Raw genomic sequence first — 18,717 nt, 5'->3', positions numbered from 1 at the left:
GGCTTGTCCAATTTCTTTGAAATTTGCTACACAAAAACGATTATTCATGCAGATTTATTCAGTATTTGCTATCGAGAAACTTTCAAAGTTCAACCCTTTTGTGTATTTTTGTGTTGGGATTTGTTGGATAGATGGCATTCTACGTAGTGTATTGTTGAATGTTAAAACATGTGTTGCTGTTGTTTTTGAGGCTGTTTTTTGAGAAAAAAAAGAATTGAAAATGCCTTTTTAAAAGCAAAATAATACACAATGACTTGATATGTTGTTTTATCATTATTGACGTGTTTCTACTTGTTCACCCATTCTTGCATTCATCATTGCAATAAAATGCTGTGAAAAAAATGAAACTGATGTGGCCTGCATCTGTTTACCTTGATCTTAAAAGGCAAATACAACTTTCTGTCTTGACAACCATACCATAGTTTCAATGTTTACCTAGTGTACCTGCTTGGTTTGAACGCAGGAAACAAGTAGAAAACAGGCTCTATAATTTCATAATTTTCAAGTGATCAGAATACAAAAGTCCTGAAAAGATAAGATAATACAACTTCCAGTATAAGGGATACAGTCACTCTAAATGTATAAATTAAAATTAAAAATGTGCCAGGAGGATGTACTAAAAAATACAGAAAGTTGCTTTCTGTCGGTAAAATCTAAAAAAAATTCAAAATTTTAAAGACTTTTGCAGATTTTTTTTTTTATGCCTTGTCTTCTTATTTATTTTTTTTTATTTTGCAAACTAGTTTGAAAATTTTTTTTTCCTAACTTCTGCTCTGAAAATTTTTTTTTTCTGTTTTTGACCACCCCCCCCCTCCCAAGATCTAATGGTCCGTCCCGTAATTCATTCAGCGATTTTAGACAAACGACGACGATGTCATTGGCGTCAGCTCATTTACACACAATAACTAGCCCACCCTAACAGTGTGATAAACGGCTGCCATTCTTACAAGACCTATAGTTCAAGGCCTAGGGGGTCGTACTTCTCGTACCGTGCACTGTAAATAACCTTTTTGAAATTTCCAATTTCGCCACGGGGCACCGCGAGGTCAATTTTAGTGCGATTTCGCGACTTTATCGAGCATCACCCCTACGTCAGGATGTTGACTCATTTGCACACAATGCAACAACGATACTCCGATGGTGGTGTTATCAACCCTGTCTCCCATGGTTCAAGGCCCAGTACAGGGGACGTAAACACAGTTTATTTGTACATTGATTGTTGTAAACATTCGCCTTAAAGTGACCTGTGAGTAGTATTGCTAAGATGCACATTTTTCTTTTATATATATATATATATATATATATATATATATATATATATATATATATATATATATATATATATATATATATACAGACAGACAGACAGACAGACAGACAGACAGATAGGTAGATAGATAGATAGATAGATAGATAGATAGATAGATACATACATACATACATACATACATACATACATACATACATACATACATACATACATACAGACATACATACATACATACATACATACATACATACATACATACATACATACATACATACATACATACATACATACATACATACAAACATACATAGATACACATATACATAGATACATATACACACACAAACACACATACAGACGGTCATTCAAACGAGGGAATCTTTGTAATTTGATGTGTCGTGAGGTGAGTTATTAATTACCGTTTCCTTGTGTGTAGCGAAGGAGCAAAAAAGTGAAATGAATGTATTTTTTCAAAGTTTAGTTTTGCATGCTTATTGTTTCAAAACTATATTTCAACCATAAAATCAGCCGCTGAGAAAACCGGCAGTACATATGATATCTGATTGTCGAAAATGTCACGGTATCATGTTCGAATTTCGTTAAAACTGGATGGTGTGAAGGCGTGATGATGTCACTCAGGTGTTTCTGTCTGAAGAAGTTTTGTACATGTAATCAGCCATAGACCTGTACTGTTGTTGCTGTTGTTGTTGATGGTAACGTGGACACTTGACGTTCGTATTTGTTGCTGTTTTTATCTGTTATCACTTGATCAGCAGTGTGCGGTTAACCGCTGACATCGGAGAGGCTCGTACACGTACGCCCTTCTTCCGTTGTAGCTTGATTATCATGGAACAAACATGGAACAAACAGTTAGGCATCAATTTAGAGCTTTAGTTTTTTCGTAAGATAACCATAAACCACAAGAGAAAACTTACTCTCTCTCTCTCTCTCTCTCTCTCTCTCTCTCTCTCTCTGATTTAATTTGTCACTATAATGCGTTTTGCCCGCGATCTCTTGGGTTCGAGTATGCAATCGCTATTAAAGTCCGGAAGTCTTACTCATCACGTCTAACGATGACCTCACGCGTGAGATGACCTATAGTAACGTACATATATTATAGCTTATCCAAGATTCCTCGGACGTTGCGTAATATATCAAACTGTAGTAAAATAATATACCAAGTCAGAGATATCCATCGTTCAGGGTTCTGACGTTTGTTCGTCGTGTGCCATTCTCAGAGGCGGGAAGATGGTAACCATTCGCAGAAGTGTAGAATTGCATCAATTGAAAGTTACAGGCGGAGCATATACATCTCTGGCATATGACGTCAATCACATTGAATGATTACCAAGAAGCCTTCGCTAAACTCGTTGCATTGCGTAATCACACAAGCTTTGATTCGATTTTGAATCTCTCCGTGTCCTTGTCTCAGCTCATCATGCGGAACAGTTTCAACACATGTTGCAAAACGTTTCCTGGGGGGTATGTTTGGTACATTTTTCACAATTTACACTTTTTCGGACTACAATGATAGATCAGGTTTAACAACCGCACGGATTTCGTTGTTTTATAGGAATCAATCAGAGACCATTGTACTACCTCCATACAGACTGAGAGACGTTCAACCGATACAACGGAATGTTTGTATTTGTTTGTGTACATTACAGAATTCCACTCGGCGTACAACCGGTAGCGCTGAAAAAGAAGGCCAAAGGAAGTGCATTCTTGTCTCTTACGCAAACACTTCCTCTTCGATAGGAAGTCTGTTCAGTTCCATGATGGTAAAGAAAATCGCACTCTCTACCGCTTTGTAAAAGACCGGGTTCATTGTTTGTCGCGGGGAATCTGACCCCATGCCAGGGACGCGTTATTTACATGCGTACGTCGACGACGGGGATATTGACACCTGTTGATTCGGCGGCGGTGCGCTCGCGTCTCATTTTTCATCTCCCGCGAAAAGTTGTTGCTGCCGTATTATACGATAATGCGAACCATTTTTGAAATCATTGCACGTGTGAGTATCAGCAAATGAAATCAGGATAAATACCAACAAAAACTATTTAGTAAAGAATTTATACTATTAAATATCCCTCCTTAACCACTTTCCTTTTGAGAAAACTGCGTTTTGTGGTCTCATAGAATCGTGCGAAACTTTCTCTGGGGTTGCCGCAGAGTTATTCAACCTGCATGGCATATTTAGTCGTTGTATTTAGACAGGGGTCCTCCCTTAGGTAATCACCACTCATAACATCTCACACCTACGTCAAATTTTTGTTCGCCAATATTTGTTCAGTAGCACATAGTGGGGATGTTTGTTGACCGTCGGACCTGACATGATCAATGTCACCGGGAATAAGAACAGATACGCGACGAGTTATGTCCCCTGCCCATAAAGTTCATTCGGACGACACAGGTGTGTCGGGAACCTGGATGATGTTTCCCACCGTGCGTTTCATTCAAACTTGTGGTTTGATCGCGAAAATTGCAAAACCCTTTCATTGATGCTATTCGGATACAAGGGAGGTTTCAAACGGCATGCTAGAACCTAGAGCATGTTTTTTTAAATGTTCCAATACTATCTGCTTTATGTTTTGTCAATGATTCAGTTATTTTCCCAATTCTGGTTAGAATTGCAATAACCAATCATTCTGTTGTTATCGTTATTGACGTCACCATGACCACCACTACCACCACTGCCTTCTTCATCATCATTACCATTTCCATGCAAACGAAATCAAGTGATGTTTAGCCGTATTTCTGTTTAAATGCAAACACCGAGGATCAAAAGCTAAATTGAAATGCCCTAAAATATCAAGTGTATCAAATTCCTGTCAGTTTAAATATCAAGTAGGCACCAAAAAATCCAAAAGATGGCTTACCAAAGTGGATCCACATAATCGGGGATGTTCTGGTTCGTTGAGGTATGCGTTGCGTCCCACTCTTCAAACCCATCGTTGTTCGCGTGCGCCACAGCCGCGCAGGCGACGAGAACCAGAAGCAGTGGCTTCATCACGTCGTCTGGTCGATACCAATTTCTATCTGGTGTTCCCGCGTTCGGTCGCTAGCGCTTCAAAAGTAAATTTCACAGTATGGTTTTTTAGGCCTTTGTGTTCCACTGTTCGGGCCACCACTAATAATACTTCTCACGAGAGACTGCTGAAGCCCGGACGGATGCCGAGCTGATATACCCCCGCGAATGGACAATACCAATATGCAAATCAAGGGGAAAAGTTTGATGCGTGTTACCACATCCAGGACGCAAGGGATATAGTGTCGGTGTGACCCTTTTAATGATGCTAACGTAGTCAACTTGTTATCTCGGTATTCCGCCACTCTCAAGTGACGAAGGGGGTGTTGCAGGGCCATAAAAAGTTGTTATTTGTCTTCTTGAGATTGTTGATCTGCTATCTGATTTGCCAAAGTGTACACTACCGGTGTGTTTGCGATACCCGATTGCACCTCCCGAACTTTCAACACAGATTGTGTTTTTTTTCTCTGCCACTTTTATCGGTTCCGAGCAAGTTTATCTTGAGAAGGAGAAAAGTAAACAGAAGAAGTGTGCCACATGCATGCGTGGGGTACCCTCAAAGATAAAAAAACCGAAACGGTATTGTTAAGAAATGACCTTCCCGAAACTTAAGGACGCTGAACATGCCGATATACCGTGAACAACGCGTCGATGATGCATACACGAGCTAGAAACACAGCGAAATGTAGACCATAAATGAATAAAATTATACGATAAGTGCACACTTAAAAGTATAATTGTGACACAGGGACGTGTCTCTTTGCAATCATAATGACGTCAAACAGAAGCAGTTGAAAGTCATGCCAATATTTGCAGCAGCAGCAACAACAACGACAAAATGCGAGAAATCTTTTTCAAAACTACACTTTCACTTTACAAAGATTCCTGGGTCATCGAACTCAGGGATAGACCATTAGATGTCGGAGGGGTAGTCAAAATGGGAAGCTGCGGTCAGCGAGAATTGTATGAATAATTTCAGCCCCTTGTCAAAACATCGCATAACGGAAACTGGAAAATGAAAATCTCGAATAATGGTGTGGATGTTCTACCTGTAACTATGTATTAAATCTTTAAAAAAATGTTGCTTGCCTACAATTCCAACTGCGACCTCTCAGGGTCTAACGGTGCATCCATCGCGCAAAGAGAATAGAATTTCGTCAGTTTGTCATCTTCTGTTGAATATGATGCCATAATAATTTTCGCCATGTTGTTTGCCTTAGGCGTCGGTCACATTAAATTCGCACGCTCAAAATCATGCACACAGTCCATTTTAGCACAGACTTATTCTACCTTCAACTTAAAACTAATAGTGATTTTGTAGCTCATTCTTACTATTTTTCATAGTTTTTGGTAGCCGGTAACAGACACTTCGTGTTCGTGTCGGCTACATAGACGATCTGCCTCAAAATGCACCATGTATAAACTCTGCCCTTCATATACAAAAGAGTGGGAAACACTGAAATGAGTAGTCACATCCGTTCGAAATAGAGGGGGATCTGAATCACGGCAACAACTTGAAGTTCAACCCGGATTTCATCACTTTATTAACGTGGCCACAGTTTGAAGGACATCCGATGGAATTGAGTAAGTCTGAGATAAACCAAAACATGACAATGCACATCTTTAGAACTTAAGAATTCCATTGCACCGACAGCTTGTGCAAGCTGTTGCAAAAGCGCCGCAGACAGAGTTTGGCCGGGGCGCCCATATATAAGTATTTGTTCAAGGGTCGGAAATTAGATAACGCGGTTGGTGATAGCATAGACCCTAAAGAGGTCTATGGTGATAAGCTATTAGATGTGTGTGAAGAATGAAGATATTTGTCAGAGTATTGTGTAGACAAGTTTTAGTAAATAATATCTGAAAAAGTCTGAAAAACTTTGCAAAATAAATTATAGGGCCAACCTTCAAGGAGATAGGATAATTCTAGTTTTGCTCTATAACGATACAACTGCTTTTTGGGTCGAAGAGAACGAATGGTTCGGGACTATGTTTCAGGACAATATGAGATTTCAGAGATTCAGTCAGCACAAAGTGACGGGGTCGGGAGTGCAGGGAGGGGGTGGGGGACACTAATTCTTCGACTGCGGCAATAACTGATCCGCTATGGCTCTGATCAGCCACAAAGTTTATTATTATAGTTCGTAAAATAGTGACAATACTGCAACCACCTTTCAGACTTTTCTTCGTCACCGAGTCTTATAATTCTCTCTCTCTCTCTCTCTCTCTCTCTCTCTCTCTCTCTCTCTCTCTCTCTCTCTCTCTCTCTCTCTCTCTCTCTCTCTCTCTCTCTCTCTCTCTCATATGAAGACGAAACATTTACAGACTAGTCATTACCATTGGATCTTGAAAGTAGAGAAACAATTACACAAAAACCTATTTTGAGTAAAACTGGCAAAATTCGTCTTCAAAGTCAAATGAAAATATGTAGTAACTGTTTCTGCTGTCATGACTGATTTTATAAACCATACACATCGTCTACACAAAGTCTTATAGGTCCCTCGTTGATGAGGTGGAGAGATACAGAACGCCACAGGCTTAGTCATCGGAGATGGTTGCAAACCACTGCGGAACAAAGGTAAGACGTAACCCGATGCACAGAATGGAGTATAAGCGGCAAAATGTCTTGGACGGGGGGGGGGGGGGGGGGGGGGCACATTTTTTGGACGTGAGGTGGACTTCGTCACGTCAAGTATATTGTCATATGAAGGTCACGGCCTTTGGCGAATCATCACAACCTAACCGTTAAGACAGTTTTGACATCGCGCCTATAGCGACTCATAACGTGAGATTTTCCTTTGCCATCTTGCAGTTTGATTAGTTGAAAGTCAATATTAAAAAAAGTCACGACCAACAACGATATAAATTATACGTTTCACCCGAACGTCGTACAAAAGAATATGGGGGCCCAAAAATAATATTATCCTCAAAAGCGTGATTGCGACAGATCACAGCATGCCCACGGCATGTAAGACGTGTCATGATTCCTGTAGGGGCAGATGACCAATCGATTACAAAATACTACAAGCAGATATGTTTTATAGGCCTATTATTCTTATTAGTTAAAATTTTGAGGGGAAAGTGATAGTAATGAGCCACTGTCCTCTCTCTAAAATTTGAAAGAAAAATTCCCTCCCGTCGACAAGGTACCCCGGGCCCCTCTTCGCACTCCTTACTAGGAAAACTGCCCGTAGCATGGACCTCTCCCCATTACGATGGCCTGCCATCTCTGCCATCTCCCTACGCCCTGCCGCCTGCTCTCTAGCAAAAATAGACGCTTTCCCAGGTTTGTTCGCCGGGCAAAGGCCACCAAGAAACCGCTGTTGCGAACACCCTTCTACACGAGCTACCTTGTTGACTGGCCCTGCCTCTTAACTGTTCTGCCCCATGAGAGAAATCCTTGTTTCCTTTCCAGGCGTTGCTATTCAGAAAACATGGTGAATAGACCATTGTAAACGCAATGAGAAATTGTAATTTGCATTGCTTAGTAACATATCTGTGGCGTAGAAAGCGTTTGAACTGCTAAGATGTTGTAATTATTCACTCAAAAGACAGTTAAGTGAAGGCCCGCCCATTTCGCAATGAAGCGATAGGACGGTGGCTTTGATTTCGATGTTGAGTTCAAAGCCAAAAAAATCGCTAATAGGGTACTGATCACAAACTTAACATTCACTGAGAAGAATGAGTGTAATGGCGGGAACCACATACTTTCATGTTCTGACATTGGGCACATCGATAACCTCGTCGACTATTTATGCGAACGAGAAAAACAAATTTCAAGAGCATATACCCAAACCAATTACCTACGCCAGATATTATCGCTTTCAGCCATGTTCGAGGATAAACCTCAGCATGACGTCTTAGGACAAGGATGATAATTGAACAGATATGAATAGGATGTGATCTGTTCTGTCTATCGTACATTTTACGCTTTCATACAATGTATTGTATTGCTGTCCCTGGCCCTTGATTCTACGACAAGCAAACAGGGATATTTTTCCCATCTACGGAAAGTTGTACCTAGCCACCTACATATCTTTGTTGTGTACCTTGCAATTAGACCTAAATAAATGAATCTATATCTAACGGAATACTGTAACAGTATTCGGACTAAACCGTACAAGTACAACACAAAAAAAGGAGTTTCCTCATGTTCGATTTAGACAATAGAAACATGTGATGACGTATCTCCATTGTGTGGTCTATCTTGCAGCAAATCACCAAGTGACTTCAGTTTGATGAATGACCAAGTTTTCTCTTTATATTGCGTGACCCGATATTGACGAGAAAGTTGACAATTTTTAACCCCTGCACCTTGAGCATGCCGTGCAACCCGACCTCTATTTTTTTAAATAAAGGCTACTGAATATGCACAATAATACAGATAACATTAGACGATACCAGGTGCATACATACATACATACATACATACATACATACATACATACATACATACAAGGTGCACGGTGAACAGGTTTTGACAGATTGCGATAAAGCACATTTTGATAAAGAAACCCAACGGCAGACACACCATGGTAATGCGTGGCAGACAAGTACAGGTGGCAATGGACGCCACTTTCAGGAAGACAATTAAAAAGGTGGACATGGAACACTGGCATTAGCATTTTGGGGATAGAGTACTCGTCAAGGGTATTTCCTAGTAGTCAATTATGTTGATTTGCATGGAGGAGTGATGCAAGGAAACGTCATTGTAACATCATTTTCTTTCAACTTTGACAAAAGCTAGCATCCCTCAGTCTTCATCAGCCCTTGTGTCACTGTGACTGGTACGATGACGTAGCCGGTCCACTGACCGCAGGAGGGCGTTGTAAACTGCTGGTATTTCCATCTCGTGATACAGCAGCTGATGAAGGCTGAGTTATTCAGTCGAAATATTCTACCGTAAGCATTTCGCTCTGAGTTACAGGAATTACGAAAAAAGAATATGATTCCAGATCAAGGAAACAATCTATTTGGTTGTATTCTTTTTTGCTTTTTTCGTTTGTTTTACTTACTTACAGTGATGTTGACATTACGCTTCATGTTGATGGAAGACATATCTAATATCAAAGTAACTTTTTTGTAAATAAATTTTACTTTCTTTAAAAAAGAGAGAGAGAGAGAGAGAGAGAGAGAGAGAGAGAGAGAGAGAGAGAGAGAGAGAGAGAGAGAGAGAGAGAGAGCTCAATTCAGGTTTTGGTAGGCTGCAGGCTGCCTGCCAGAAATAAACAGTACAGGTGAACTTAAACTGGGTCAGGTTAAATTCGTTTTGAATAATACCGTTGAGTTTATACTCACCTGATCGGACACTGACAAAGGCACACACATGTTGACAAGGTGCTGTGATCCCGTTTGACAGAAAGGGAAAAACACATAGCCACATTTTCCATTCGTGACGAAACTTTATTTATAAAAGAACACATAAAAACAAGAAATCTTACCACATAAAAACAAGAAATCTTACGTCTCTTTGAGCTACTTCGTCGAAAAATGTTCGTGTCCTCATAATTCGCATTTAAAAATGAGACTATTGTTTCACATAATGCGGTTCCAGTTAGTTTCATCCAGTGTCATGTAGCCTCTAATATATCAGGGCCGTAACCCGAGGGCGGCGGGCAGCTTCCCCTTATCAAGGTTTTGCCCCTTGGAATTTAGTCAGGCTACGACACCGTGTCTGTGTGTTTTGAGGAAATAATTAAAGTGCAAAAGCAAACCTTAGAAAGATAAACTATATCAATACAAAGTAATCATATATGTCACTTATGTTCAACGCATTTTGCTATCTTCATACAGACTAGTTTTTCTTTTCCTTCCTTTCTCGTTTACATGGTTGGGACGTAAAATTATACTGTGGTCTTCGGTAGTCTTGAAGTTCGATTTATAATCTCTGTTTTGGTGATGACATTTTGTGACCAACTCAAACCGTTTATTTAATTGTGAGGATTCATTGATTGAACATCGTTTCGAATCGAAATGTAAAAAGTACTGCTGTTCCGAGTGACAAATATGTATCAAGACAATGTCATGAGTAACCCGACATGCATGACATGTAGACTCATTAACCCTACCGAGAGCGAGATAGGCAAAATAAGTAAACGACGTACTTGACGTAATCAATGATGATGTTAGATGGCGTGCAGGTGTAAATCAACGGAGAAATCCATTATCTGAACCAATTCAGGACAAGTCAATAGGTACATTTGATAAATATTTGACATTGTCAACTTCAATCCATCTATCTCGGAGGAACTCTCACTTCGATTTCTAATGAAGCCGTTGACATAATAATGTCGTGGAAAGCTCTTCTCTTGGGCTATTGGCACAGACCAATTAATTTCGGAAAAAAATAGTGCAGACCTTGAAGTTCTGATACCTGCATGGATACTTGTTTGGTTTGAACTTTGATTTAAAGTATTTTTATAAAGATATTTTCTGCTTGAATCAAAATGCAAACTGCTGTAAATAATGGCGGAAGCATTCTGTGGTAATATGGGGAGTTCTTAGGCCCATAGAAATCATACCAATCAGCCTGAATTTTGTCAAAAACGCCACTGAGGGCGCTATTTTCATCGCCATCTCAAAATTTCCGTGGCCATCCATCAGTAGTCAAGCTGGCATTGACCTAACACCTGTCAAGAGGATTTGTGCCGCTGAATGTTTTAAAATTGGAAAATTTAGCTCAACGCTACTGTGGTGGCCTATGGGAAATTAATTAGTGGTCTTGTGCCAGTATGGCACCCTGAATGGAAAGAGAGAGCAAGGATTTATTCGATGTTGCGATGGGCTGTGCCGAAATATGTGCACTGTAGGTGCCACAAAACTGTGCCACTGGGTCTGCATATCCTGTGCACGCTTGTCGAGGAATGTGATAAAGATCAAATCGGCTTATACCGGGGTGACGGGCTTGGTGTACTCTAAGAAATCACGAAAGTGCTTCATAACTTTGGCATGAAAATTACAATTTAGACAAACCATAGACCCTAGAGAAAAACAGGACAGGCAACTTCGGCTCTTTCTTTGTATAAGAATTCTTTGTACAAGAATACTTCGTATGTGTATTTAATCTCATGAAAGATCAAACTGACGTTGTGCATATATACAGTTTGCTTTGGGTGTTAACATTCCGAGTAATGATAAAGAGATTTTTGATGTCTTTTTTGATAGTGATTGTTCTGATAACGATGAAGATAACGGTTCGGATTCTAGCCGAAGCCAACAGGAAGACACAAGACGATGAAAACAGAGTACATTTAGCCATAGAGGCTAGATAAAACTGTTGCTAGGTATAGACACCTACAGTTTACGTTGCATACCAGAAAACTCTCCGATAAGCACAACCCTTTACAGGTCAGACAAGTCTACACTTCCCCAGTCCTGAGAAACGAAGATTTGACCTTTATTTTGTCTGTCATGCAAAACTTGACAAAAAACAGGGTGAGAAAAATGACTACTCAATCGGAGCTCATGTGCACGATTGCTAACGTTTTGGTACTTATGTAGCCTAACGAAACACCGTAACTCGGAAATGCTACAAATGTATGCACTCCCATAATACTAGAAAAAAAATTAACACTGTCTTTCGCCGTGAGGCGAAACCGGTACCTTGCAATAAATCAGAACACAACGACGGTTGGTGGGGTCAGAAGCAGTAAGATAGACAAGCATCTACACAAATCTACACGCTGTCCACGTAAATTTGGGCGTCTAGGATCCATTGACAAACAAAATAATAAGCGGCATAGTTGACACTTAATCTTAATGATGAGAAATTCTCTCCTTATCATAAACCGAAAATAAGTCCCCTACCGACCTTCCCTGTTTCCCGAGGGCATGTTAAAGGAAACACACAACATTTTCTATGTCTAATTAGGCTGCACCTTGGTGACAGATATTCAAACTTTTACAGTACACTTTGGTTTACCACTTGTGGGGGCGCTTCAATATTTCGAACTGCTGCAAGAAAACGGTATATGACAACATTCTGTAAAACGCTCAATTGGAAGGTTAGCTGTTGCCGTTAGAAGTAAAATTTCCGTCACTGATCTGACTTCAGAGGGACTTCTGCCACGCGGGAAAGAGCAACATTGTACATCGTTTCAAGGGCAATTTGATTGGTCCGTCAGCATCCAATCGTTCGGGCCCGTAAGAGCTGTGCGGGTCCGAAATGTGGTAAAGTTTCTGTACAATGGGATATTAAGTCTTATTGGATGGTAAGTGCGGTTCTGTACGAATTCAGACAAGCATTCTAATACAACGCTATCAAAGTCTGCATGAAACTTGTTGGCAAAAAGTTGGGGGCGTGCCACAAGGTACGGCAAATCTCGCCAGCTGTACACACAAATCTGTCGGACAATTTTTCCTTTGCATTTACTACCATTCCAAAGTTTAGCCCTCGACAGACCGTACACGGAACCTTTCCAATTTCTTCCCACTACACCAGGAACGTCGGGAAGACGACTCAGCGTCTGGTAGAAATACTCATCGGGGCATAGGGTTACGTTTAACCAGGTGAACCACGACTGCGCCTTCTTTGAGGTGGCTATGTATGTGGCGAACTCTCTACTCAGCGCAGCATGCAGTTCCCCTTTGAAAATTGGCCCCTCGAAAGGTTTGGGAATGGTGTATAGTTTTGTTGAATTCACCATCCTTGTCTTGCCGATGTAATACCTGAACTTCTGTCTCTCCGGGTTTGTCCTGTTCAGAACACTCATCACATCGCTCAGTCCGCGATATTCTCTCAGAATTCGGACAATTTCGAGGTTTGTTTTCAACGGAAACTCCTGACCGCTTAAGTTCAGGTAATACTTCCATTTGGAGGGACGTTTCAGCAGATCTGAGAGGCAGTACAGCTCGGCTTTAACGACCTGGATGGAACACCATGTCACCCTTGCCAGCCTGGAAGCGATGAAAACGTTATCGAAACACTTCGCGATTGCCTGCATGGACCTGTGAATGTTGCGATAATTTGTACCGGTTACCGTAAATCTTCATTCTAGTAATTCACCAAATTTCAACATTTCGCCACTTGGGCTTGAATTCCCACGATTTACCGGAGGTGTAATTCTTCAAAATTGGCGGCAAATTACATTTTCAAGTCTCTTCTGTTTAAATTCAATGGCAGCGCCATTCCAGGCACCCGCGTGTCTCGTGAATTCCTATGATTATGCATGGAATGTCTCACGCAAGGTTGGACAATAGAAAGACAATGTAGTCGAACTTTTATCAGAACTGTAGCTGTTAAGTATCACTTTTCATATTTTCACAGCTTGGATTTAAAACAATGGCGTTGTGACATGTCTCATGCATACTACGTATTAATCATTGTGAAACTAGCGTTGGCAAGTTTTCTTGTCGACAAAGTATTGTAAATTTGGGAGTCGGACTTTGGGGGCCTTGGAGTGAGCATATCTCCAGGCTCTCGGAGCTAAGAGTTGCCCCAGGCAGCCATCAGGCTGACCTGGGGAAATAAAGTTTCGAGCGCAACGTTAATTCCTGTGTCGCCTGATCTATATATATTTACTACATCTACTCGTACTGTGGTCTGAAGTTCCCTTTAATCCTGTCAGAACAGCAAGAACATTTTCTTTACGATTTGATGGACCTGTGAATGTTGGGCGATGCCTTGCGGTCCACATGAATACAGTAAACGTTGTGCGGTCGATATATGGTCCGCAGCAATTGCTCCACTTGGTGAACAGATTTGTACATGTAAATTCCGTAGGCGAGGGGGAAATCTCGCTCCTCTTGAGACACACTATATTGAAAGTACCCCCCCCTCTCTGATGTAAATTTTGTGCAGTTATTCGCCAACCCTTTGTAATCCTTATCCTTAATGATGCGCGACTTCAAATATTTATTCCTCAATCTCACAGCGCTTTTGTTTATTTCCGCGCTGTCCACGAAAAGTTCAGCGCAACTGAAGGATTTTGGCCCTTTCATTGAATCGTAATGGCGAAACCGCTGCTCGTTGTTTAAGTCATCGAAACGCCCAGAGCCTTTGGATCCCGCATCCGGGTGTTCTTTGCAATGAGTTAAATTCTCATGTGGGATTTGGATCGTTCGGATGACGTCCGTTGTCTCCTCTGCTTTGCCAAGTACACCACGTTGAATGTTGAAAGATGCGGAGGGCCTGTGGAAAGGCCAGTATTGGAAGAAAAATATTAAGAACACCAGAACATAAAACGCAGTCGCATAGAAAAGTCTCCGTTCAGGACACTGAAAGAGCAGTTTCGTGGCTGTTGCTTTAGCCATTCTTCGCTGTAGTGGACCGACTCGGACAAAGAACAAGCTACACGCCCAGTTCCAATAAGCTGGAAAAAAGATTCCTACATATACCGGTAGTTGTCCTGCAAGAAATAAACATATATAGACGTATCAATATTCCAATGAGATCTATTCGAGGAAATCCAAAACAGGGAATACAAAAATCTATGAGTCATACTGTCCTCAAGTCATTCAGTTTTGGTGAAGACATGTGAAAGGAGTCTAAATATATCGTATTACTTTTTTTTTGAAACAGGATTAATGCATATTCGAAATGAAACAGTCTAAACGTCGTTGTGAACTCTGCACGTACCATGCATCATTCGTAAGTTAGATAACATCAAACTTGCCATAACTTTAGGATGTACGCATCGTTATCTTTTTTCTGTTTGTAAGACATATTTTCTTCTTCTACTCCAGAAAATCATATCAAAAATGAGGGTGAAGTCGAACATTACTGTTAAAGGGCCACTAGCAGTAACTTTTGATGATTCATTTTTCAACAGTTTTGTTTTGTATGTTTCTCGTTCCACTCGCCAAAACATGTAGACTCGCTCTAAATCAGTGGGCTTCATTATGTCATAATAAAATAAATCTCAGCGATATTATCCTCGAGTTAGTGCAGCTCGAGTAGAGTGAACCCAGACCCGACCAAAACGATCATCCGAAAAGTAGCAAAAGATAAAAAAAGTATAATCAATACGAATAAGAGACTTGAAATAACCGAATTTGTTAAGGGTTTAAGCCAAGGGACTTGCAGGCTAGTTAACGCCTACTACACACTGTATTTGGCTTGCAAACAGTGTCTAAACGCACTGCCATTGTTTGCATCTGAATTCTAGTCCAGACCAGAGTTAACTTGTCAACGATAACAACACAGTTAACACAGGTACAGCGTATTTTATAAATTATTTAGGGAGTAGAACAAAAAACTGCAGTTGACATTTAAGGTAGTCTGCGCCTCGAAAGAAAAAGACTTAAACTTTCGTTCAAATTTTCCTCTAGGAATCTTTCGACCACATCAATAATAAAAATATGGGGGGGGGGGGGGGGGGGGGGTGTTATCGTGCAAATTTTGATACTACAGAAACAAATTACTCAAAATTTTGCGATATTTGAAATTCAAAATGGTCGTCATCCCTGTGTTAACTATATGGAGAACAATGAAATTTTACATTTTCAAACTAAGACGCTGAAAGTTTTCCTTACTCAAAGAGCTTCAAAATAATCCCCCCACAAGAGGTAGTTCAGAAAAGAATTGAAAAAGTTTGAGAGTCCGAATATCTGTCCCCGAGGCGCATTCTACCTTAAGACATACATCATCTTAGTCACAACCACAGCCCCTTTAACAAGTGATTTTTTGTCTGTATTGGAATTCATTTGATGTCAACAATAACAGTACCCTCTGTACACAATGCGTCACGTAATTGGCGAAGATGGCAGCATTTCGACACAAGGGAAGAAAAAGGAAACCTACTTATTTTATATAAAAAATTGTAAAGTGTAGAAAATATGATCAAAAGCTCGAGCTACTGTCCCTTTACCACGTTGCAAGATGATATATCTATACGGAAGATGTAGCGGAAGTTCCTCACGTTATCTAGTGTGGCAACTCACCTGGTGCAGCGCGGTCAGTCCCAACCCAACCCCACCCCCTACCGACATGATCTCCATATCATTTAAGATAATTTTACACATTGTCGTTTCAACTTGCACTGTGATTAATCGAAGCAATGTTGCAATATATAGTTTTTTGTTGTTTTTTTGGTTCAAATATTGTTATCAATATGGCCGTAAATCCGGTGAAACATTACTTGAGAGTTCACGACCAATGTTTAAGAAAATATTTTTCCCGTATCACTCGCCACTATCAGCATAATTTTGTACAAGATATACCCAGATAACATTCTTTTTTAGATTTCAGCTTTGAGGTACGGCTAACTATTTATTCCATTTACCCAATCTGATTAAAATCAGATATAGAGTACGGCGACGTCTATACTTCATGCACTTACGTGGGAGAGGCGACAGCAAGAGAATAAGTATAGACGTTGCCGTACTCTATATCTGATTTAAGGAGATTGACATCTACCCAAAGATTCTGTCCGCTAAGACAATCACTTATAGTCATCTATGCTCGTGACTCATATACTATTCCCACCCAAACTGTTTTATTAACGGGAATCCCGCCTTCCCGAATCAGGGTGATCAGGAGAGATTTCGATCTTTAAGAGGGACTCTTCACTTTACTAGACTTCACCGTGGCGCCAATATTGTACTGACCACACTGACCACAGTCCCTCCATCTCCATCTGCCCTACTGCTGCGTTTTCACTAAAAGTATAGCCGCCGCCTGTTATTATCTTAGTAATAAATTAGTCTTCTGTACAATTGGACGGCCTTTGTCTCCCGACTGCTTTCCCAGACCTGGTCACATTTCACACATACTGTGTCCTCTCTCTTGAAAAGGAAGAGTACAAGCTGAACGACATGTGGAGGGGCGCTGGTAAGAATTTTAATCAACAAATTTCATGTTGCCCGTTTCTGCGTCAACAACCATTGCTAAGGGGAGGATTATTTTAAAGGGTTGGAGGAAATGGGCATGATAGCAATTTTTCCGTAACTGTGACAGCAAATTTTTTCTTCTATCCCCAGGCCGTTTTTTTTTCTCAATGGGATTATAGTTTTTTTTCTCCTTCAACTGCTGACAATTTTCCCCTAAATCCTCCCCCCCGAAATCAAATGGTTCTCCCTAATCACAAAGGTTGGTCGTAATCGTCGAGTGACGTATTCAGGAACCGCTTCATAACGATGTGTCTGATGTATCATTGAGATGTATTAGCTACCTCTATGCATGAAGCAATGTCGACAGTTTCAAAAAGACTTCGCATATCCTTCCCCATGTCTTCAAGCATCCGCCTTCTTATCACATTATATGTAATATTAAAAACCAAACGATGACGTGTCACCAGTAATCAGATCTTACTCTAGTTCAAACCCGCTCAAGCAGATATCAAATCTATAGTATTATGCAATTGCCTAGCCTTCTCGGAAACAAACTGAGCAGAGTGTGTGTGTAAACCTGTCCTATGTTACCTATATAAGCATGCCTACCAACCCACCTGCCAACCCACCTATCTACCCACCTTACTACCTACCCACCTATCTATCTATCTACCTACCTACCCTATTCGGAAAAGGAATGCTACAAAACGCGTATTTTTTAGCCTTTAAATGAAATAAGAAGTGTTAAGATTCAAGACAAATATAATCGTGACATCATACTCTCTGCAGCACGGTACAAAGTTCCCTAGCGTGGCAAATGACCTGGCCTAGGCGAAATTTGCCGACGAAATAATGTACAACCACGGCGAGGGAAAGAGATGATGTCACGGGTAAAATCACAGAAGGTGGTCGTCAGAGTCAAATCAAAAAGTAAATGATTCGATAGGAGACAAAAATAAATGGTTTTGTGGCGGTTCATCTCCGATTAGGGAGGGGCCAATCGTATAAGTAAGCCAACCTTTAAAGTGACATCATCGACCGTTAATAGTCGAATTTAAGGCCCTTTATACAACCCATAATTTCCAGGATGATTTTCTTTCATACGATTACGGAGCTCGAGGTCTATTTATCCTCAAAACACACACGGAAAGTTCACAGATAGTAGAATCTCCATATTTTGTCGGAAGGCAGTTCTTCAACAAACTTGTTGTCGATGGAACATTTAAAGTTGATGATAATGGATTTCCTTGTGCGGCATGGTTCAGCACTACTTTCATTTTGAACTGGATAAGGGGAATTTCATCACAAAACTGTACACTTACAACGCAGTGGATTAGTTTTGTATGAAGCGCTTGATTTAATTATCTTCCCAGCGATGTATCAGTTCAATTATATGGTGTTATGATAAAACATTTATCCTCTGTGTCCTTCAACCAGCATGTGACATGCACCATTTTACGATCAACGTCTTCCATTGTCTTCCGTTGACGTTTGCAAGTTTAGCGAGTTTAAATGAGACTCTTAAAAGTGGTACAGCTTTGTAATTAATTCTATAACGATGCCAAATCTCTTACATACCTTTTCAAAAAGAGGAGAGACACCGGGCTCAGACAAGCTCTCTTCTTTACTGAACGAAGGCAGTTTTATTGAT

General features: G+C 40.5%; 2 protein-coding genes across 2 annotated transcripts in view; both read right to left on the bottom strand.

Moving 5' to 3' along the window:
• The window catches only part of LOC139151619 (mucin-2-like), a 69,309-nt gene extending 64,886 nt beyond the window's left edge, over positions 1 to 4,423 (bottom strand). The window contains exon 1 of the mRNA XM_070724537.1: positions 4,150 to 4,423. Coding sequence (XP_070580638.1) covers positions 4,150 to 4,280 — 131 coding nt within the window. The 5' untranslated portion in view covers positions 4,281 to 4,423. The remainder of the gene's footprint in view (positions 1 to 4,149) is intronic.
• A 7,247-nt stretch (positions 4,424 to 11,670) lies between these two features.
• On the bottom strand, positions 11,671 to 18,717 carry LOC139151618 (beta-1,3-galactosyl-O-glycosyl-glycoprotein beta-1,6-N-acetylglucosaminyltransferase-like). Its single transcript, XM_070724536.1, has 3 exons — positions 18,645 to 18,717; positions 13,900 to 14,644; positions 11,671 to 13,244 (listed from the first exon to the last, which is right to left on the bottom strand). Exons 2-3 carry the CDS (start codon positions 14,547 to 14,549, stop codon positions 12,395 to 12,397), a joined length of 1,500 nt encoding a protein of 499 aa, XP_070580637.1. The 5' UTR covers positions 14,550 to 14,644; positions 18,645 to 18,717; the 3' UTR covers positions 11,671 to 12,394.

The sequence above is a fragment of the Ptychodera flava genome, chromosome 15, assembly GCF_041260155.1.
Source record: "Ptychodera flava strain L36383 chromosome 15, AS_Pfla_20210202, whole genome shotgun sequence".
Taxonomy (NCBI): Eukaryota; Metazoa; Hemichordata; class Enteropneusta; family Ptychoderidae; genus Ptychodera; species Ptychodera flava.
Note: the sequence above shows the minus strand (reverse complement) of the source record. Positions and strands in the feature narration are given on the sequence as shown.